At 40.3% G+C, this 24,455-nt stretch overlaps 1 protein-coding gene across 2 annotated transcripts in view; it reads right to left on the bottom strand.

The window, feature by feature from the left end:
* DPYD (dihydropyrimidine dehydrogenase) overlaps nucleotides 1-24,455 on the bottom strand; it is a 783,111-nt gene that overhangs the window by 88,063 nt on the left and 670,593 nt on the right. For both annotated transcript variants that reach the window (XR_014842857.1, NM_214044.3), the window contains 1 exon segment: nucleotides 22,274-22,453. Coding sequence is in view for 1 of the 2 variants with exons in the window: in NM_214044.3 (NP_999209.2) it covers nucleotides 22,274-22,453 (180 nt within the window). In the remaining variant the exon portion in view is untranslated.

The raw sequence follows: 24,455 nt of genomic DNA, 5'->3' as shown, positions 1-24,455 counted from the left end.
AGGGAATATGGAGCGCTCTAAATTCTATAAAAGTCTACAGTAAACGCTCACTAATTTGGACGAATTGTGTGAAGAGGGCTTGCGAATTGGTGAAAAGTCGGAATTAGAGATTATGGGGAAAGAAATGCCCTTTCAGGTACATTCACTGGAAGAAACTGCTAACAAGTGCTCATTTAAAACAGCACATTCATTGTTGGTTTTCACATGAATTTTCATAGCATACTTGAAAGCTGTTAATTATCTTGAGTAGGTTAAACAGTTTCTTGAAATGTATTTATATTAACAGTCTGTTTAGCAAAGCAGACCTTTTATATCATAGCATAAAGATATATTACAGCTACTTACGATGACACACCTTGTGTTTTCAAGTAATTATATCTGAAATGTACAAGTTTGTAGGTTTTCGTTACTCATCGCTGGAAAAATTCTAGGCCTTCCTTTCAGAGGTCCAGTACTTATTCAATATTCATAAACATACTGCTTTAATTAACTATCATTGTGTACTGACAGGTATCTTTTCAGGTTTGGATGACAGATTTCCAAGGTGCATGACAAGCCGCAAGTCTTTCTTTCAGTCCACAGATTCTCACTGTAACTGTGCGGAACTCTCAGACTATGAAAACGTTTTGTAAGTGTGATAGTCTCCAAACAGTAAGTTAGGGAAGTAAGACTACGACGAGGCTTAACTGGCACTTCTCTTGTTCTGGGATTGTCATCGCCCTGCTGTGCAACAGGCTAGCACGGTCAAGTGTCAGATGCCTTGGGGAAATTTTGCCAACAGCTGTTCTTCTCTTTTGAGAGGGATGTAGGATGGTGCAGGGTGTGCAGGGTATGGGCTCTGATGTCCTGTTATCTGCGTTCAAATCCCAGCTCAGTTATCCCCTAGCCCGGACTCTGCCTTCTCGTCCGTGAAGCAGGGCTATCAGGAAGACCTATTTCACAGGTTGTTCTGAGCAGTAAACGGGGTAACTGAAGAAACACATGCAGCCCAGCACATAGTGTTTGGTGAGGGCCAAGACTGTTAAACAAGGGTCACCTATTGCTAGAAATGGGTTTAAAAAGGGAGTGAGGTTCATTTGGCATGAATTGTTCTTATCCAGTTTTCATTGCTCCCCACCCTTACTCACGAGTATTGTTTTAGACAACCTTAGACAAATTCTGCTTCCAAAAGAGAACAGTTTACTTTCTCTTTTTCACAATTGCATGTATGTTTAAAACTAAATGCGTTTAAACATTTTATGAGGGACCAAATTCAACTTTAATACTCAGAAATTTTCAGAAGTCACAATTTTCCCCTTCAGTAAAATCAATGCACTTTCAAAGTTTCAGCCCTTTCCCTGTGTGTGACGATTTTTCAGAGGTGACCAGTAGCTGCGTTTGATCACATTTTCAAGCCCTCTCCATTCCTTAGATGCAGTTTCTCTGGGACTGGAGACTTGGGTTTGAAGTGGTTAAGGACGACTTGCCTAAACTTGCTCACATAGAAAGAGGGCTTCAATTTCCATTTCCTGATGTTTGTTCTACTCTTCGCAGTTTGAGATGATCCTTCTTAGCGGAGAAAATGGAAACAAAATAGGAGCTGAGTAGTTCTGCTAACTTTGTGTCTCCCGTAAACAATTTTACATTCACTTTCCTAAGAAATGGTCCGCTCACTGCCATTTCCACCTGGAAGCTCTACATAAAAAACCAGGATTACAGATGAGCCGGATACCATCCACATTACTCTACTCTTTCTAACTCAAAATGTCCACATACGAGCACTCGCCTTACATTGTCTTAGATGGAGCATCCATTTCTTTCCAAGGCAAACATTTGGGGGAAATGCCCTTCATATGAAAAGGTGCTTACAAATGCCTGTGGTGATAATCCTTTCGGGAGGAGGGGGAATGAACAGGGTTATGTCTGAAACCCTGCACACTTTCCTCATACAATAAACTCTACTCTTAACTTGCAGCCATTAGTCACTGCTGAATCAAGGTATACTGTTCTAACCTGCATTCTGCACACACTTGGCATAATACATGAAAGCCTCAAAAACACTCGCTAGTGGGAACTGGTGGCGTGACTCATGCTGTATGCATAATTATCCTCTGTCTGAGATTGTTGCCTGACCTTGTATGCTCACCACCCTGAAATCGCCTCAAAGACAACCTTGGAGCTCACCACCCACGCCCAAATCCTGCTGCCCCTTCACCTCACCCCACCCCAGCTCCGGTATGCTACATCTTGTAACCCTAAATAAAAAATAAGGAATGAATAAAAATTGTAATTGTTTTTGGGGAACTTTTCTTATGTGCAAAAGTGTAAGGCCAAGTGTCCTGTAGGAATTCCAGAGAGAACCCTATAGGAGCAAATTCAGGAAGCAGACAAGCATTGCAAAGGTAGGGACAGAACCCACCCACAGATCTAGGGTACTCTCGGGCACCACCCGGGTTTAATTTTGGTTCACAATACTCGAGAAAGGACTGCATGAATGGGAGGTTATCCCTGAGTAAAATGAAAATGTTCTCACATTCCTGGCAGGTATATGCAGGGCTTTGGTTACCCTTAAGTATGAATCATCACTGCCTGGTACCCTGGACAGTGATGGGCACTGGAAGCCCACAGGAGACTGCTTCCCATAGCAGAGTTTAAAGTCCGTTCAAATACCCAGTTACTGCCTAGATGGCTGATTTCATGTAAGATTGAGATAAGAGGGAAAGAAGGCAATATTCAGAGCTTGGCTGGGCCTCCAGCCAGACAGCCACACTGATCTAGATAGGCAGTGCAGCTGCTGAAGGAGAGGCCCGACCCTGGAGAGGACAGAGTGAGCCCACTCAGACCCCGGGGTCCAGGCTTCTCCCCGTTGTCTGAAGGCTCTCCCTTCTCTATTACTCTCTTGCTGTCTTTATCTCAAACACGTTTAAAGCCATAAATCAGCAGATAAAAGGGACAAGACTCATTAAAAAGATATACGTATATAAATAAATACATTAAGTTCATAACCCAAACTGGGTTTGATATAGAAGAGCTAAAAGTCAACTAATCTAAAATAAAGCAATAGAACAGAAGGAAGAGAGGAGCTCACAACATTTGCCAGGAAAGAGAAAGTACCTGGTGAGGATTGGCCCTGTGGGCAGGATGGCAATGAGGCCAAAGCTCTTGATGCCGGTGCTTAAGGGCCTAGGAAGGAGGTGATGTGCCTCCAAAGGGAATGGTTTGTCCTGAGTCCACTGAATACAGGTGAACAGGCAGGGGGTGTGAGATTCCTAGGAAAACCAACTACCCACGGGCCCCTGGGAAGGACATGCCAAGTCCACCACTTTGCCCATCTGCTATCCGTCAATCCAGCATCAAATCTAACGCATTAGAACCAATGACTGTCTCTGCACAGGGTGGCGAGCAGAGGCAGTGAGGCACAGTGGGCAATGTGTAGGTTTTGTGAGCACATGCACCTAGGCTACAATGCCCTCTCTGCTCTGACTAGCGTGGGAACTTGGGCAACTTTCCTAACCTCCCTACATCTTACTTATTGCAGCAGGAAAAAGAGAAGAATGGTTCAAACCTTGCAGAGGTTGTTGTAAGCATTAAAGTGGGTAACATACAAAGCTCTCAAAACAATACTACACGACAACCACTCGAACGTATTTGTTATCACATCGTTGTAGTTATTAATTCTACATTTCTTTGGGCAAATAACCTTGAAGTCACGCTGACTCTCACAGCCTGTCTGTTTTCCAAGATGAACACACACATCACTGAATGGTAGAAGCAGGACTTAGCCAGACTGGGCATTCAGCAGTTCAGGAGCATCATTGGCCCCTGGAATAACGAGACTGATCCCGCTGCCAAGACACAGGGTGATGGGACCGTGTAAGAGGAAGTTCACTGACCAAAGGGATTCTCGACATGGGAATGTTAACGTCTAGAGAATATATGAGGAAGTTTTCAAGTTAGGCAGTCGCGTTTACGACCTTGGCACAAGGGTTAAGAAATCAGGTGAAAGAAGATTTTGCGTCCCATAGAATTCGAAGCAGCCTCCTTGTCCCAGTTGCAAGTAGATGATGCTGTTATCTTTATTCACAACCCTTCGTGTCTGCAGAAGTGGGTAGGAGAAAGGGATGCATATTTCATAAACTCCAAAGTACATATATTAATGAGAAAAAGTGTGTCTTAGTCTGGCTAACAGGTTTTTTTTTTTACATCCTTCAAGTAATAAATAAAGAACTTAAAAGTCATTGGATTAGAGTCTGATGAGCCTAGAAACGGAAAGAAGGAGAGGGAAAGACATGATTTGATACAGAGTTATAGATCTGATTTCTGCGTGTGGAAATTCATATAAATTTGTTTTTGTCGCACTGATTTTGATAACCTGCCATAAAACTTTTGTTAATGCTAAGAGGAAAGACATAGCTAACGCTATAAATTCACTTAGATATCTCTGCCTTACATATTTTGGTAGCAAATTAAATTTATCACTTCATTATCCCTTCCTGGCAGTTGGAAGTTGTAGACTTTAATGGAAGGTGCCAGGGTTGCTAATAGAATCTTCTCGTCACAGATGAAGGAAATGTAAAAGCAAAACTCACAAAGATTTGATGGGATTTATGCTAAAAGACAACAGCACCCAAAAGCACAAGCTAAGAATGAAGTTTGTGCCCTATCAAGGGATGGAATTAATTATCTAACAGATTTGTAACTCTTTCTCTGCTATAAATAAAAATGCAGCAATGTTCACAAGTGATCACTTGGCCACAGCCATTGCCTAGTACAGATTCGAATTAATGAGCACATTTACATAAAACTTATAGGACTGTTTTCATCAAGACATAGTTCATCTGTCCCTTCCCCATTGCTCCTAATCTCTGAGGTTGAGATGGACACTTGTTCCTTCTGCTTCTATAACTCTAATTTCATGGCAGCAGTTGGGTTGAACGGAAGTGTAGCTTAGTGGTTAAAGGCACAGTTTTTGCAATAAACAGAGCTGGGTGTGTATGCTGCTTCCACCAGTACAACTAAATCTCTTGAGGCCTCAGTGTCTACCTTTAAAAAAATGAGGGTACATGTACATATGTGTAAATGTATGTATTTATGTATATGTGTAAATAGTTATGGAAAGCATTTAAAGAATTTGTTGCTATCTTCTTATTCTTTGCAACTGACCATCCCTTGATGATAAAGGGTTTATCTTGGTCATCACTCAGTCTCAATTATCTACCATAATAACTAGTATGTAACAGACACTCAATATTTGTTGAATAAATAGAGACATATTTAAATGATTAAAAGCCAAACTCAAATTAAAGCTTCTGAGCTAGGCAGAGAGACATAAAATAAATTCTAATTAGTACCCCAAATCAAACCTGTCACAAAAATTATGAGTTCAGAAAAGATATGTGATATTTGCCTCCAGTCATAATTTTTAGGAGATGTGTCTTAGATAATAGGAAGCACAAAAGCAGAAACTTAAAAAAAAAAAAGAATCAAAATATAGTTTTGAACTCTCTACAACTTCTGCCATAGTAACGCCCCCACCAAATGCAAAAAAAAATGTGCCTGTGTGAATGGAAATTCAGCCTCAAGAGTTTTGTCTTTAATTCCACAAGTGTTATAATTTTATTATCCACTAATAATAGTGCTATTACAAGACAAAATGTCAATGCATATGTTAAAGCATTAGAAAGGTATTTGGCTTACACTTCTGGACAAATGTCCCACTGGGTCTGTTTGTAGAAGGGCGGGTAGGATATCAGGGCAAAAGAGCCCAGCCCTGCATGTAACACTCTATCAGCAATCAATTTAAGGTTCTGTTCTGGGAGCTGTGGCCTTGGGCAAGGCCAGCTTTTGTGAACAGAGGCTGCAGGCACTGGCTGATCTTACAAAGCAGAGCAAGCTGAAGGCCTACCAAAGGGCCTAATCAGAGTTTCCATCTTTATGAAGCAGCTTCTCATTTGCATTGTGTTGCCGCATCCCTCACCTGACTCACTCCTCAAGGAGCTGGATGTTCCCCTTCTTGATTTCTAAGCCCTGGTCAGCCTCCCTGATGCAAGGCCTCAAGTATTCCAATTCCACGCCCAGCTGCTGCAGGCAAGTTGGCAGAGGGAAGTGTGTTTGTTTATGCCCCCAGCCATCCATTTTCTTCAAGCTGGTCTCCAGCCACGATTGTTATCTAGGTACCCGTCATTCTTTTCCAATGGTAAAATTCATAAGGTTTTTGATTCCCAAAGGATTCCTGATTAAAAGTAATCGGGATATAAAAAATGTCTTTAGTATTTCTTGTACGATATGTCTTACTTTGTCCCTAGAAATATTATTGAATGCTTGTGCTCTAGTTTCTTTCAGAGTTAGTGGTTTACTATTCAAAAAGTTAATTTTAATGTATTTATGTATATTTATACACAGTAAAATGCACAGATTGTAAGTATATAGTTGGAGGAGCTTGGATAAATAAATGTATCCATGAAAGTATGACCCTAATCGAGTTGTAGATATTTTTGTCACTCCAGAAAATTCCCCTCTGCCTTCTTCCAGTCAATTTCCACTTATTACTGTTGTGATTTCTAATAACATAGGTTTATTTTCCCCATACTTAAATTCCACATAAATGGAATTCTTTAGTAAGTACTCTTCTGTGTCTGGCTTCTTTCCCTTAACATAATGTTTTTGAAATTCATCAATTTCAAACTTTAAGGAGATTTGTTTTTAATTCTCTTGGATAAATACCTCATGTTAGGTAGCTAGTGAGGCATGAGCTGGCCCTTCCCCGTCCCGGATGAAGCCACCTTTCTCTTTCCCTCCCTCACCTTGACACTGACCAGAACATGCCCAGAGATTCTCCCTTTTGTGGCTAAAGACCCCTAAGTTCCCAGTCTTATCAGGTTTAAGTAGAAGCTCAAAAACATGGCTGGGCTTCCCGAACTGCCAGCACTTGTTGCAGCAGATGCACCAAGACATAAAAGAGGACAAAAAACAACCCGGGGTTCATACACAATTTATAATAAATTAGGACTGCGGTTTTTGCCTCCTCCTCCCCTACTGTGGGTTTTGCTTGGGTGCTTATGGGTAAGTGCCTGGGCACGAGGAGAGAAGTTATACCTCCTAAAGCTGCCAATCACCTTGTCAAAGAAAGTGCCCAAGACTTTTCCAAAGTGGCTGTAACACTTTCCACTAGCAAAGTAAAGCAGTCCGGTCACTCCATATTCTTGCCAGCGTTTGATGCTGCCACTCTTTTTAATTGTAGCTATGGTAGTGAGTGTGAAGCCGTATCTCATTGTGGTGCTTTGCGGCACTTTGCAACAAAATGCCTAAGCATTTGTCTGCTTTTCCTTGCCCGGGTTCATCAGTTCTTACCTGGTTCTGTCCTTTACTTAGGAGACTATCATTCCTAATCACAGGCCAGGCTACTAAACTATGGTGGTGTGCAGGCCACTTGTGTGATGGAATATATGCTGGTGATGACAAAAGATGCACCTACCAAAACATTTCCTGGATCTGCACCTGCTAAGCTTCCTCTGCGTTTCCCAGGTGGGGGCAGAATGAACCACCATCAATACAGCATCACAGATAGGCTTATCAGAACAGTAGAGAATTAATTAAACAGAAGTCTGCTCAATTTTGGTGCCAAAGGGCTCACCAAAGAATAATGGCCAAGGAGTGGGGCCACAGAATTCCCGCCCTTCTCCAGGTCTTAGGTTCTACCTAACCAGCTCACGCAGTCCTCCTTCGCCCAGGGAAAGTATCCTTGATGGTCATTAGAATCAAGTGTATCTCTTATTAATTGATTCAAAGTGAGAAAACCCACCACATTTCATACCATTTAGGCTAAATAAATGTTTTAAACACGGTGCAAAGCAATCGAACTGTCCTTTCATGTTGCATCCTTCAACTGCTGAATATTCTATATGGCATTTCACAGAAAAATGATTTGATTTGAGAACATCTGCAGCAGTCTGGAACACATTTTCCCCTGTACTTGACTTTTAGCTCATTTCAGCTCTCAGATGTTCTCTCGGCCATCCTGTGACATCCTGGAGTGTTACTGAACAAACATCAGTGGAGCCGATGTCTCGAGTAGTGTCAGTCTCAGTTGAAAATGTTTCAGCTTTCTTAGCATCAACACTAGAAGAATTTAATTAACCCACTGAAACTTTCAAAATGATAGTTAATGCCTGAAAGAAATGAGAAATCAGAAAAGTAGGGGGAGAGGGGGTAAGTGCTTAACCTCCCTCAAGCTGACGCCTGCCCCCCACAGTCTGTGCTTAAGGCAGCCCATGAGAAGCCTCACTGCCCTGCTGCAGCCTCCGAGATTTTGCCACGAAACCTCCGGAGATAGAGACGGTGGAGGTGGCCACCACTGCTGTCACACTCCCCTGGTCCCTGAACAAGGTCAGCCTGCAGCCTTTAATCAGCTCCCATCCAGCTGCTCTCATGTTTCTAGTAGGTGGGGTTGGGAGACCAAGGTCAGAAAAGCACTGTTGGCAGTGACACGGTTTTTTGCCCACTGCTGCTATTACATTAAGGAAGCAGCTGGTGAGATAATGTATGCCAAAGTGCTTTGTAAATTATAAAGTGCTTATATAATTGTCAGGGATAATCACTACCGCTGTTCTATTCCTAGGTTGCAGGAAGAACACTGAACTGGGCTACTGGTGGCAAAGTTCACTAGAAAGCTGGATAGACGGGTGGTCCAGAGGTCCAGGGCGTGGGGTTCAGAGGGGGGTCTCTGAGAGTACAAATCTGGACGATAACAGCAAGGGGAGCAAAACTGGCTCCTGGGTCTGATGAGCACATGCAGTAATGCAAGAGCCAACGACAGGGGAATGTTAGTATTTAAGGGCCCAAGACGGGGGACGGGTCCTAAAAGATTACATCCAAGACGGTTCTCCTCACACCCAGGAATGCCGTTTGCCCCCAAGTCTCTGCCATATTTTCTGCCTTAGCCTGGGGTATTCTTCCCACACTGGCTAGACCTTAATTTCAGATTATCTTGGGTTATTCTCAAACTCCTCATCACCCCTGCATATCTCTATGTCGCAGTAATTCTCACACTATATTATATAAGTCCCTCTTTAATTGTCTAATTTCTTGATAAAAAGTATGGGAGAAACCAGGAGCAAAGAGTGTTTAAAAATCAAGGAAGAAATTTCAAATAGGAAGAAGTGGTCAGTTGCTGAATGTAAACAAGATCTAGCAAAAGCAAGACTGGGAAATTACAGGACGTGGTGATCACTAAATCACAGAACTTTAATGGGAGCAGTTTCAGTGATTTGGGAGGTGGAGAAGGTAGAAATCTAATTTTGAAAGGTGGGAGATAAAAAAAGCAAGGAAAGAATGAGATGGTATTTTCTGGAATCTGACCTGTGAAAGGAAGGAACATTTCAGACCCAGTTATTTATTTTTCCCAACCATCCTATGGGATATCTATCATTATTCCACGTTTGGGGACAAGGAAGGGTAGCTAAGAGGACGTATGGACGTTGCCCAAGGCCTTCCGACTAACAAGGAAGAACCTATGTGACAGGCATATGCTCTGCCCAGTTTCCTCAGTTGGGTTAAAGCCAATGGTTGGCTCTCTTTAACTTTTTTAAAACCAGGTGCAGAGCAGTAGTAAGTGTTTTGCTGTATGGTTTGGAGAGAAAGGCTCTCTGGTATCTTCAGGCGTTTGGCCAAGAATTCAGACCGGGTTGGAGGGATGTAACGGGAAGCTGCACGGCGGTGCCAGCTGCCCGCTCGGGGGAGGAGGCGCGGAGAGGAAAGCGAAGTTGACCAAAGATGAGCTCTTCCCTTTTGCAGTTTCTCAAAGGGCTGCAGAACTCTCAGTCCTCTGGCAACAGCTACAACTGACTTGCAATTCTGTATTAATCCTCACAGGCTGGTTGTACTCTGGGCATAATCACACCCGAAATGTCAGTGACTTAACACAAGTTGAGTTCTCACTCATTGAAAAAAAAAAAAAAAAAAAAATAGCCTGTCGTACCTTGGGAAGTCCTCAGAATCCCAGGCCATCCATGAGACTTCCGAGTTCGCTATGGCCAAGGAAGGGGATTTAGAGAAACGAGTGCCAGCTCTGAGCTGCTTCCACCCTGCATCACGTACCACACGCACATCACTCACATTGCGTTAAGGAAAGCGAGTCCCCTACGCGCAGGAAACATCCAAGGGGCAAGGAGGTCCACTTCTCCTCCAGAACCAGGGAGCATGAGTGAGCACCAGCAGTGCTGACCACAAGCCCCACAGGGATGAACCGAGAAGGACAAGCCTGCAGGCTTGTTCTATATCTCCGTGGAGATTATATACAGTAGTAGTGAAATGATTGCATTTGCTCAGGAAAACACACACAAATGCCATAGGTCTTCTTTCATTAGTTTCACTTGAGACCTAGATGAAATGTAAAGAAACATTTAGGTAACATTTGGCACATTTAGGTTTTCAAGGATCAACGGCTAGGTAGCCCTAAAATGAGGGGTGACATTCCATACCTTGGACGGACTGGGCACACGTGGAGAGTAACGCCCAGCAGAGGATCTAGAGAAGGCACTCTAGCTTGAGATGAAATAGGATAAGACTGATAAGTAGGAAAGACAAGAAGAACACTTTAAAGATACACAGCAACAGAGGTGCAAGAGTCATGGTCTTGACGTGGTTTGCTGGGAACAATTCACAGCAGACCAGCTAGCTTGGTATGAGTTGCTGGGAGTGAGGCTCAGGGCACTTCTAGTCTGTGAGGCAACTTCACAAACAGAGCCTGAAGCTGTAAATCAAAAGATTCTCTATGCAGCATGAGTCATATTCTCTGGGCAGGTTGTAGTCACATCTTCTCAAACGTATTTCTAGGGTCACTGGTGGCCACGAAGCACAGACTAATGGAGGGTATAGATTTGAGACGCTAACAAGATTCCCCTCCAATATCTATATAGCATGAAATGGAGGGGTTATTTAGAGATTAGGTGGTTAATTAGATCAATATGGACAACCAAACAGGGTAATCAGGTTGCTAAGGAGAAGAGGAAAGAGGATAGATATTTCATCTAGGTATCTAAACAGATTTAGTTAATTGGGCCACTGCCAATTATTCAGCACAACTTAAGATACTTTGACCTATCCTCTCTAAACTTCCAGCGTTTTAAACACATTACACAATAGCAGTTACAATCCATAAAATTTCAAAGGTAAAAATACAAAATCAAACCCCAAAACTATGGTTTATCTTGTTTGATTTTGGGGGGAACGGCTGAATCTGATCCTCCTTTTAAATTTCAAATAGCAGACATTTAATTTTTCCCCTCAAATCTTAGATTAGGATAAATTGACAGAAAGCTGAATATAATTAGAATTTCTATTGACTCTTTGCATTATCAAAATGACTCCTTTAAGACCAGAAAATTATATCTTTTATTCAATACTCCCCTTATTCCAGTGGGCAGATGAGTTTCAACAGAGATATAACAAACATCTATTTTCTTCTCATGGAGAATCTCTGGGGCACAGCTCAGAATTGCAGAGAGATATTTTGTTTTACTCCATAAAATCAGGATTAAAAACAAAGCTAACTGATTTGCAATAAATGTTCACTGATTCTGTAGAGTTCTTAGAAAGGAGGCGAGGAGATGAGTTGAAGGATAGTATCTGAATTCAAATTTTCTTTCATATGCTTCTAGCAATGGTTTCTTTATAAATCCTTAGTCCCTACCCAGAACAAGAAAAATCCTAATTTTTTTCCTGGCTTAAAAGTATCATCAGAATTAATGTGGGTAAGTTGTGTTGAAAATGAAAAGCACTTTTATACAAGTTCTAAGTATATAATTAATATTAATGGGTGTATTCTGATTAAAGTAGTATATTTGATGAAGTATGAGGAATTATACTTAACCACTTACTTTCATGAAAGTGACAAAGGGAATAATTTCATTTCTACTTGGCAATTGGATATCAATTTAATGAGTGAGAAGAAATAGGGAGTCACGATTTTTTTAAAGGATGATGGAATGCTGGCACCACAGGAAACATGGTGTATGGTTTATATTTTATTTCGGGCAGGCAATGGTAGACTGCTACGAGGCAGGTACAGTGGTTACAAATTCAAGCGCTCACTGCTGCCCAAATCCCTAAGCCAGACAAGCTGTGGGTGCTCCGCCCTCCAGGAGGCGCAAGGCCATATTCTGCAGCATCTTGTCCCGTGTCGCCCACACAGACCTTGCCAATGGATCACATACCTCTGCTGGGCTTGGCTCTGAGTTAGAAGTCTCTACAAAGGGCTCCCAGCAACTGCTACCAAATGGTCATGTTGCCCTGTGAAATGAACCCACTTACCCAAGATGGGAGAAAACAAGCTGGGAAGGGCACAGACTATTCTAGGTATAAACAATGCAACGCAACACTGTCTCTTTCCACAACACCAGAGGCGCCTACTGGTGCCTCCCCTAATGGTTCATATTAGGTTCTGATATTGTTACTCTGGTTTGGCAACAGCAGTAGGCCCCTCCCTTCCACCTCTTCTAGGACCAGTGATGAACCACTTATGTCAGTGTATTGCCCCAATTCCAAAGGAACACATTTATCTCTCTGTGTTACCTGGAAAACAAACACTTCTGAATTGCTTAGGAGCTTTTTTGTGTGTGTATGAAAAGGGGCACTTCAAAGAACAGAGATGCCACCTTTTAACCAGATAAAACAAAACTAGCCTAGGAAGTGCATGTTATCCATAGAAGGCCAAAAGAATGTATAAAGATAATGTATAAATATCAGCTGGAAAATTTATACAAAAGATAGATGAAATCAATGCATAGAGCTATGGTCAAATATTTATGTTTAGCTTAGTAGGAGCCATATATTTTGGATACTAATATATCACATTTTCAAACTATCCCTAATCTATCTAGCTGTCTACGTTAGAACTAATGATAACAATAATTTCCATGCACTGAATAACTGCTACATGCTACACACGTCCCATATATGATTTCTAGTCCTCAGAAAGCATCTGTGAAATTGGTCTTATCATCTCACTTTGCCATTTCAAGGAAGGAGGATTATGGGATTCATGTGGCTGGTCCAAGTGTACCCAGTAGTAAGACACTGAGCTGGGATTCAAGCCCAGACTGCTGGACTGCAAACACTGTGTTTTTTTTTTTACCGCAGCAGCACGCTACTTCTTTGTGGGATCACTCAACCTCAGTGAGAGGATGAGACACTCAGGACTACAAGGGGGGCTATCAAATCTTATCCAACATTTTTCTCTTCTAAGACGAATCGCTATTTATAAATAGGCATCTGCCCTATTCTTTTTTTTTTCTTTTTTCTTTTTTTTGTCTTTTTTGCTATTTCTTTGGGCCGCTCCCGCGACATATGGAGGTTCCCAGGCTAGGGGTCGAATCGGAGCTGTAGCCACCGGCCTACGCCAGAGCCACAGCAACGCGGGATCCGAGCCACATCTGCGACCTACACCACAGCTCACGGCAACGCCGGATCGTTAACCCACTGAGCAAGGGCAGGGACCGAACCCGCAACCTCATGGTTTCTAGTTGGATTTGCTAACCACTGTGCCACGACGGGAACTCCCATCTGCCCTATTCTTAAAGGATGGTTGGCATTTCAGCATTCTTCCTAAGATATTATTCAAACCATCTGATCATATTTAGAAATGTAAATAAGTCCCTATAATATATATGTAATAGACTCTGGTTTGGTAGTTTTGGAAGGTTTGAACTTCTAGGAACTGCTGCTCTCTCTCTCTTTTTTTTTTTTTTTGCCATGTCCATGTCCTGTGAGATGAACTAAAACAGTAACAAATACTTTGCCTCATGCACTCTGGCTACAGTTACAGAAAGTGGCCTCAATAATATTTCTTTCTATGCCAATCATTACCCAAGTAACTGATAGAGAAGAGAAATGTCCTCTGGAACTTCCCTAACATTATAATGTGCCCACCGCACCCCCCCACCCCCAAGAGAGAACTGCAAGTAGCTTTCATCTCGCTTGCTCTCTCCTTTCTGGGCTAGCTCTGCACGTGGTCATTAGGGAAAAGAGCAAAAATAGGTTATTGTGGATGGGAGTTAGCTGGAAGAGTCCACAGACAAGTCCGGCATCATGGGTTTTTCATTGTTAAGATCTGTATACTTGTGGATAAGATTAAGTTATTTCAGATCCCTGTTGACATTTATTAAGTATTAACATGCACTCGTTCTGGCCACAAGTTCTTTGTGAGATGTAAGTATTATGGAGATGTCCCCCCACTCTGTGACTTAGACTGTCATTTCTTTAACTTGCCTTTGGATGAGCATAAATTAATTTTGACGAGGTGCTATTTAGCACCTTTTTTTTTCTTGTATGGTTAATGCTTTTTGTATCCTATCTAAAAAAACTGCCTTTATCCCCAAATCACAAAGTTATTTACTTCTATTTTCTTTAAAAATTTTGCAGTTTTACCTTTTACTTTTATATTCATGATATATTTACAATTACTTTTGGGTCCTGTTGTAAGGAAAAGTATGAGGTTCATTCCACATACATATGTACACGGTTATCTGTTAATTCCAGCACGGTTTATTGAAAGACCTTTCCTTTCTCCACTGGATTGCTTTGGTAGCTTTATCAAAAATCAATGGAGTGTGTATGTGTGGGTTTACTTCTGGACTTTCTGTCTATTCCATTGACCTATTTCTCCATCCTGACACTAAAACACACTTGCTTGATTACTGCAGATTTATAGAAAATCTTGAAGGCATATCTGCCTTCAAATCCTCTAAGTCTGTTCTTTTTTCAAGACTGTTTTGGCTATTCTCGGCAATCGTTCCGTTCCAATGTAAATTTCAGAATCAGTTTGTTAACTTCTACAAACACATGCGTTGGGATTTTGATTGGGATTGTCATATATCTACAGATCAATTTGGAGAGAACTGACATATTAACCTATCTCTCCAGTAATTTTTTTCTTCATTAATTTTTCTCAGCAATTCTTTGTAGCTTACAGTGGATGGATGTTACATATATTTTAATTTGTTTCTAAGTACTCTGTAGTTTTTCAATACCATTGTAAACAGCATTTTAAATTTCAATTTTCTGAATGTTCATTGTTTCCTATTGTTCATGTAGACATACAACAGACTTTTTTTTTTTTTTTTTTTGGTCTTTTTGCCATTTTCTTGGGCCGCTCCTGTGGCATATGGAGGTTCCCAGGCTAGGGGTCCAATCAGAGCTGTAGCCGCCAGCCTACACCACAGCCACAGCAACGCAGGATCCAAGCCGCCTCTGCGACCTAAAACCACAGCTCATGGCAACGCTGGATCCTTAACCCACTGAGCAAGGCCAGAGATCGAACCTGCAACCTCATGGTTCCTAGTTGGATTCATTAACCACTGAGCCACAACGAGAACTCCACAACAGACTTTTGAATATTGTCTTTGCATTGCGACACTCTGCCAAGTTTACCTATTGATTTTAATAGGGCTTTTATAGGTTCCTTAGGATTTTTCAACGTACATAACACCACTATCTGCAAATGAAGACAGTCTTAGTCCTTTCTTTTCAACCTGGATGCCATTCAGTTCTTTTCATGTCCTTACTGCGCTCGTTAGGCCCTCCAGTAGAATACTGTTTATAAGTAGTAAGCATAGTCATTTATGCCTAATTACTGATCTTAGGCTAAAAAGTTTATTTTTCACAATTACATATGATATGAGCTGTGAAATTTTTGTACATGTCCTTTATCAGGCTGGGGAGATTTCCTTTATCACATTGCTCAGGTTTTGTGACAATAAATGCTGGATTTTGTCAAATGCTTTTTCTGCATCTAAGGACTTGTACCTAGAATATACAAAGAACTCCTAAAATTCAATAAAAAATAAACCCAACTTTTAAATGGGCAAAAGATTTGAACAGGCACTTCACAGAAGAAGATATATAGATGGACAGTAAGGATATGAAGAAATGGTGTTTTTGTTTGTTTGTTGGTTGGTTTTTTGTCTTTTTGTCTTTTAGGGCCGCACCCGTGGCATATGGAGGTTCCCAGGCTAGAAGTCCAATCGAAACTGTAGCAGTCGGCCTACACCAGAACCACAGAAACTCAGAAACCGAGTCACATATGCAACCTACACCACAGCTCATGGCAACGCTGGATCCTTAACCCACTGAGCAAGGCCAGGGATTGAACCTGCAACCTCATGGATGCCAGTAGGGTTCATTAAGCGCCGAGCCACTATGGGAACTCCAAGAAATGTTTACCATCATTAATTTTCAGGGAGATGAAAACAAAAATTATCATGTGATACAAATGTACATATACTAAAAATGTTTAAAATTAAAAAGACTGATGGTACTAAATGTTGGCTGGGATCCACAGTAAGAGTGTAAAATGGTACTAGCACTTTGGAAATATGTTTGTAGGTTTCTTATAAAGCTATATATCACCTATGATCCAGCTATTACACTCCTAAGGTATTACTCAAGAGAAGTGAAAATATGTATCCAGAAAGCCAGTTATGCCTAAATGTGCATTTCAGATATAATACTGGCAAAGTAAAAACTGACCAGTTGTCATTTTGAGTGAATACTCAAAGTGTGGTATGTTAATATAATATTATTTACCAATAAAAAATGATTGACTTAACATCCATGAAAACATGGATGCATCTCTGAAACACTGCGCTAAATGAGAGTAACCACAAACTCATGCATGCTTTGGGAATCTAACTATAGGATGCTAAAGAATATGAACAAAATAATACTGCTGATGGAAATTAGATGGTGTTTGCTTCTGGTGGTGCGAAGGCGGAACAGACAGTGGCTGGGGAAGGACACAAGGAAATCTTCAAGGTGCTAGCAATGTTCCTTATTTTGTTAGAAGCAAGACTTTCCTGGGGGTGCATCATTTGTCAAAACTCACCAAATGGTTCACCAAAGACCTGTGCATTTTTTTCTTTATGTAAATTATGCGTCAATTTAGAAAAAATAAAAAGCATGGACAATTAAACAGCATGAAGATATGACATTTCTAAAGTCGTGGGTAAATAAGAGATACCCCTTCTGATTCTGCTATTATTAGGACTTTCGTGATGGTCATGCTTATGACATTCTATTTTCCTTGTGAACACCTGTTATTCTCTGTATTGGATACCACACTAGAGACAAATAAGTAGACACCTGCCTATAGAATGACACAACCATGTAAGAGTAGTTTTATAGAGTCATATTGCTTTTGGTTTTAAAAACACAAGAGTGATGCATTTAGTCCTATGGTTGCACTGATTTTGGTTTCTATCAACAAAATAAAACCTTGTATTATGAGTCACCATACAAGCACCATGAGACTTTTTCTGATTTTAGCCTAATGAAAGCTTTTAAATGAGTACACATTATGTTCACTTATTAATATCACTGATATGTATTTCATCATATTTTAATACCCGCTGAAAGTAATTTGGCACGTTTACTGTTTTTTTTTTCTAAAATGCCTGCTATTCTTGAAAGGGCCTGGTTGGAATTTTAATTATAAATTGGCTTTCTTTTTCCTTCTAAATAAGGACACCACAGATAGTCTGTGCAACTTAATTCTATAAACACATAGCATTGTGCTAGGTGCTTGAAAATTCAAGTATAAATTAGACATGATTTCTGTTTTCAAGATGCTCATAATGAGCTCGGTGATGGGAAAGAAGACATGTAACTAGAAGATAATGTAATAACTGTAACATCAGTTATATGAACAAAGGGCTGTAGGAGAAAGGTGGGACTCAATTTTCCCAAGGGAGAGGAGAGAATTACAAATGGCTTCACAAAGGAAGTGACATTTAAGATAAATCTTAAAAAAAAAAAAAAAGAGAGAGAGAGTGATCAATATATCTTCTAGGAATTCAGCTACCACGCTGTTGCTCCTACATGGTGGACACTGAGCCAGACTCTGGGACACAGTGAGTGGTCTAATCCTCAAGAAGCTTACACTCCAGGTCCATTGTGCCAAGCCAAGAAGGAATAAAGGTCACTCACTGACCTACCCCTCTCTTTCCACCCTGACTTCTTTCCATTTCATTTTGCTAACCTAGACTTAGACACCAAAAGGGACTTTAAGGTCAAAGTTATTATTTTTCTTACAATCTTTTCATTTCTTATGTAATGGGCAAAGTGATGGCTTAAGTCATTGATTACTAATATTTAATTCTACCAGTTAGCTTTTTTCTTGCAACATTTATTTATTCATTCATTTACTTACGCAAGCATCATTTATTAAGCCCTAACTGAGTATCAGTGGGCACCCAGGAATTAGGATACAAAGATGAAGAAGACTGCCTGGTAGAGGAAGCAGACATGTGAAAATTCAGATGCTGTGTGATGCCTGCTGTAACTAAGGCTGAAGAAGGAGAAATTAATTTTGGTGTAGAAGTCAGAGAAAAATCAAAGAGGAGGAGATGCTTTGAGAATTTCTCTTTGGTGAACTGGAAAGACATTCCAGATGTAGGGAACAGCATGTGAAAATGCACATAGACCCCAAGCAATCAACAGTGTTGTCCTATGCTGTTCTCCCTTTCAAGAGCTCTTGCTTAGGAATCCTGCACTCATCCCAGGATCAGAAAAGTACAGCTATTTCCTTCCATGCTTTCTGATTGTAAAATTTTCTGTTCTAATAGTGGAGCATCCAATTTCTTTCAGTTTCTCAAGCAAATCATCTCAATATAATTCTTATTTCCACACCTACCAATGCCTAATACTAACATTACATTGTCTCATGCCCCTCAATGGACTCCAGAGAAGTTTGCCTCCAACTTGAAAGAATTTCAAAGGTCTAATTGCAGTTATATTCTCATATAAGTATTATTTACAACCCCTTATCTAAAATACCTGGGGGCCAAATGTATCTCAGAATTCAGAAGATTTTGTTGGACTTGAGGAAATTAACATGGTCCACAGGCTACATTTTACCTAATACCTCCCGCAAGATGTGGGGCGGTAACCTGGACGCAAACACCTTGGTGTCTCTGTAGTGAACATCCATCTAAGATGTGAACATCACTCTAAGAGGGATAAGGAAAGATTAGAAAGAGCCTCACATCCGTTCTGGCCAGGTTGGCTTTGCTGCCACATGAGTTATGTGAAACATTTGGTTTCAGAGCCTTTTGGATTTCAGAGTAGTTAATGAGAGATTGTGGACCTGAATTGTGGTTACCCTCGTTTCACAGTTTTAGAAACCGATTTAGAGGGATTAATTAACTCGTCCAAGTTGCGTAGCTAGTAAGTAAGGAAGCATCATGGAAACCTAACAGTCTTATTGTGAACTCTGCCAGTGACCACTGTGCCATCTGCAGCAAGCCATCATTCCATTTTTTATTGACTTGGCAGATTTCCACCAGGTAGAAGCAGGGACTGAGGTAACTCAGTATAAAATAACAGCGTGCTCTGCTATGTCTTTGATAACGAACTGTCTCTGTCCTCACAATTCTTTTTGCTTACATGACTTGGACTCAGCTGCCGAACTAACTCTCTCTGCCCCTGGTTCTTCAACAGATGTCTTCAGCCACTGAACACTGAGGATCCGATGTGCTGCTTCATTTCCTCTCCTGACTCTCTATTTCATTTTTCTTCCAGCTCAAAATCATTCCTTACCCGCTTTCTCCAACAAGACAAGCTCGTGTGGTGTCCACTGATAACTTCTCAATCTCTGACTGTATTCGGTTGCTATTCTTTTCTTCATCTTTCTTGGCAGTGAGGATGCTTTTATCCCTCCACCGGAATCACAGCATTAAAATGCAGATTCCTGGACCCACTTCTGATCAGTTAAATCAGGATCTAGAAGTGCGGCCTGGGAAGCCACATTTTCATAAGCATGTCAGATGACTTTTAAGCACCGCGAGTCTGAGATGAACCTCTCTGTGGTACAGCAGAGAAGGCGACTGCTCTTCCATTGGAATCTGCTCTCGAGCTTGCAGACACAAATTTACACAACGTGCACCAGAAGATCAGAGCAAACTATAAATGCCTGACTTCTTGCTCTTCCAAAGCCACCCGAAGAAACATTGCTTAGGAAGTTTAATCAATTAATATGTGAGGTATGCATAGGGAAAATATATTAAATGTACTAATTACTTGAAAGATAACATGACTAATTCGGCCAAATCCTTGTTACCATGGCTCAAGTCTCATTTTCTCTCCATCTTCAAACACTGTTCTATAATTGGTTTCTTCTAAATTTCTACTTTAATTTATTCTAGCCTGACCTCTGAGCAAAAGATTAAGCAGAGTAACAATTGTACTTTCCAAACAAATCTTTCCTGTCTAAAAAATCCAGCTGCTTCTAATGGGACTGTCTAAAAAAGGTCTGCATTTTCTCTTGTTTTCCCTATAGCATGCAAACACAGTAAGAGGCAGCATCCTATTCTTTAGCTAATGAGAATATAATATGAGTTACTTTAAAGGGGACACCCCCCTCCCCCCCACAGACACACCAGCAATGCGAGGAAGCACAGTTAGGAAGCCACACGCACCTTGGCTGCAGAGCGCTTTGACTCACCACTGGGGATATTAACCTGAGGAGGAAAGTCACCTATTGTCTGAGTCATGTCAGCCCTCACCAGAGACTCCAGAGCAAAGATCTATTACCAGACCATCTGGTTGTTCCTCAATTTAGTGATGAGAAATGAATCACTAATATGATCACACAGGCAAAAATTTCTTTTTAACAAATGATAATGCTGAAAATTACACTTACAATTTTGATGAAGGCTGGGCTTACCAAAATAAAGTCTGCATCTAGATTCAAAGGATCAGAAAATCAATTTCCACTTATGTCATTGACACAAGTGTCTCCACCATTATCCATCTTTTATTTGAATATGTACATTTTGAAATGAGCGTGGAAGTCTTTTAAAGACAAAACGGCATCATGCAATGCAGCCACGTCCATTTTAGCTTGCATGGTGACTGCATACATTTGAGACAATGCTTTTATAGACGGTCATAAACTATCAAAACTGTCACGTCAGAAATAACTGATGATATAGTCACACGGGATGAGAGTTATTCGTAAATGTTTTTCTAGTTATGAACAATCTCAGGATATGGACGGTCATTGATAAAGGCAAGAATGCTCACTGTCTAAATACTTGCAGACTCAGTTTATGATAATATGATGAGCTACACTAATAATGCTGCTTGGGCACCGTCTCGCTAATTACAATATTATAAATATTAATGTCGTCCAGCCTTTCTATTTGATTGCCACTCGTGGAGTCATTCATCATGATATTTTCCTAGAATCCGTGCTGTAAGATTTTCTTCCTTTCTCCCTTTTATTTTTCACCACTGGACTTGCAGTCATACACATTACTCTCAAAGAAGCCCTTCTTTTTGGCTCTCTGTTAGAAGAGGAATAGTGACAGTTTCCATTAAAACTAGTCATATCTAAGCAATTCTATAATGTTTCGCTTATTCTTTCTGAGTCCCTAACCCCGCCATCCAAGGCAGAGTACCCAGGGTTTTTGTTTTCCATTCTTTTTCATGTGACCTGTTTCAAGTTAAGATTCATTTGAATTATTAAATGCTTCCTTAAAGAATCTTTTTATACTTGCCTCTCTCTTTTTTTTAAGTTAATTATTGATGTAGTGACAAGCTGAAAAGACTACGAATTATAATTTTTTCCTCCCCTCATTCAGGACTCAAGAAACGTCTTCTGACAATGGTTGTCTATTTAGAATAATACAAAGGAAATACAAAGGCGAAACGCTGAATGTTGTTTTAGAAAAGATTTGCTAAAATCATTGTATTATACAAAATGTAAATGTAGTGTATATTTCTCCGAAAATAGCAGTTAGTGAGAAAGTTGGGACATAACCTTTTGAGCCCAGGTTTAACCACATAGCAGAAACAGTTACAAAAGATACTGATTAGATTTTAATTTTAAAAACTTCATCATATTATTCAGGGCTCCAGTGATTTGATTGTCTTGAAAATAGAAAGGTAATGTTATAATTTCCAGAGCTTGTTAAAGAATAAAGAAATCTCCAGCCTCCCACTGGAAGGAATGCCAGTCATCACCACAGTAAGCAAGAATTTGGAGGCACTTTGCACTGTAAACTTCAATCTTTTTCTTTTATATGACCTTGCATTATGTTGCTTTCATAAAAATGTAACTCACAGACCTATCATACAGTTGTAATCAAGTCTCCTTCAAAATGATTCCACTGTAGAAATCACATCCAATGGGCACTGTGTTTCCTCTGTTAGTGAGACTGTGGGAGGGCAAATAAGATCTGAAATAGGAAGTGACGCTGGCAGAGGTCTCAAGGACCACCCAGGAGAAGTGACCACATACCTTTCCCATGAGTTCAGCAATACGAGGAACTGGTTTCCCTTTCTGGTGACTCTCGGTACCTGGACTCTGCCCATCCCAGCCTTGTAGTTCTTCAATGCTTTTCAGATAAAGCAAGGCTTTGAGGCCAGTGCAATAGTCTTGGATGACAGTGAAATCCTGATTCTGAACAGCACTGCATACCTAGAAAAGATGGAGCAACCAACCAAACATTAAACCAAGAGCTAATTCTCCAAAAGAAAGTCTCTTCCATAAGTGGTGCCGGGGAAACTGGACAGTTACAGGTAAAAGAATGAAATTAGAACACTCTAGCACCATAGCCAAAAATAAACTCAAAAATGGATTAAAAACTTAAATATAAGATCAGATACTATAAAACCCTTATAGGAAAAGATAGTCAGAACACTCTCTGACATAAACTGCAGCAGTGTCTTTTAGATTCACCTCCTAGAGTAATGAAAATAACAAATAAAAATTTAAAAATGGGACCTAATTAAACTTAAAAGCTTTTGCACGGCAAAGGAAAACATACACAAAATGAAAAGACAACCCTCCGAATAGGAGAAAATATTTGCAAATGGAATGACTGACAAGAGATTAATCTCCAAAATATACAAACAACTCATACAGCTCAATATATATATATATATATAAAAAACCCAAACAGCCCAATTAGAAAATGGGCAGAAGATCTAAGTAGACATTTCTTCAAAGAAGACAGACAGATGGCCAAAAAACACATTAAAAGATGCTCAACATCACGAATTATTAGAGAAATACAAATCAAAACTACACCATGAGGTACTATCTTACACCAGCCAGAATGGCATCATCAAAAAATCTACAGACAATAAATGCTGGAGAGGGTGTGGAGCAAAGGGAACCCTGTTGATGGGAATGTAAATTGGTGCAACCACTATGGAAAACAGTGTAGAGGATCCTCAAAAAACTGAACATAGAACGACCACATGATCCAGAAATCCCACTCCTGAGCATATATGTGCAGAAAATAATAACTTTAAAATAATACACGCACCCCAATGTTCACTGCAGCACTATTTACAACAGCTGAGACATGGAAGCAACCTAAATGTCCATTAACAGAGGGATGGATAAAAAAGATGTGGTACATATTCACCATAGAATATTACTAAGCCATAAAAAGCAGGAATAATGTCATTTGCAGCAACATGAATGGATCTAGAGATTATCATACCAAGTGAAAGACAAACATATGGTATCACTTATTCCTGGAATCTAAAAAAAGGATACAAATGAACTTATCTGCAGAACAGAAACAGACTCATAGACTTTGAAAACAAACTTATGGTTACCAAAGGGGAAAGGGGGCAGAGGAGGAATGGACTGGGGATTTGGGACTCTCATACGTACACTGTGGTACAGAATGACTGGCCAACGGGGAACTGCTGTATAGCACAGGGAACTCTACCCAGTATTTTGTGACAATCTACATGGGGAAAGAATATGAAAAAGAATGAATGTGTGCCCATGTATAACTGAATCACCTTCCTGTGCAGCAGAAATTATCACAATATTGTAAATCAACTATACTTCAATAAAACTTTAAAAAATGAAAAAAGAGCTAATTCTCTAAACAGACTCACTTCTAACATAGCCAACAAAATTTATGTGCCATGCACTGTTCTTTCTTAAAATTAAAAAAATATATAGTTCATTTACAATGTGCCAATTTCTGCTGTACAGCAAAGTGACTTGGTTACACACACACACATTTTTATATCGGTTTCCATCATGGTCTATCCCAGGAGACTGGATATAGTTCCCTGTGCTGTACAGTAGGACCTGCTTATCCTTTCTAAATGGAATACACGCACTGTTCTAAGCACGGCGTGTCAGTCACCGCCTGGAGAGAATGGGAGCGGTAGGGAGGGGAAGGACCACAAAGGGCCACAGGGAAACTTTCAGAGACCAGGCATGCTTTCATCAACTTGATGTGATGGTCTCATGGGCACATACGTATTTCCAAACATCATTTTGTACATTTTAATCACGTGCAGTTTATTGTTTGTCAGGTATAGTCAGTAAGGCTGTAAAGACTTAGGTCCAAAGAGTTGAATTCCCAAGGATTTAAATTTGGCACATCTTAAGGATGAATGTTTTTTATTTTTTATTTTTTATTTATTTTTTTTTTTTTTTAATTTTT

Source organism: Sus scrofa, chromosome 4 (genome assembly GCF_054392235.1).
Source record: "Sus scrofa isolate SSC_HxYL_T2T_F1_AM1 chromosome 4, Sscrofa_HxYL_maternal_Yorkshire_Landrace_v2.0, whole genome shotgun sequence".
Classification (NCBI taxonomy): Eukaryota; Metazoa; Chordata; class Mammalia; order Artiodactyla; family Suidae; genus Sus; species Sus scrofa.
The sequence above is the reverse complement of the archived record's forward strand: the minus strand, read 5'-3'. Positions and strand labels throughout refer to the sequence as shown.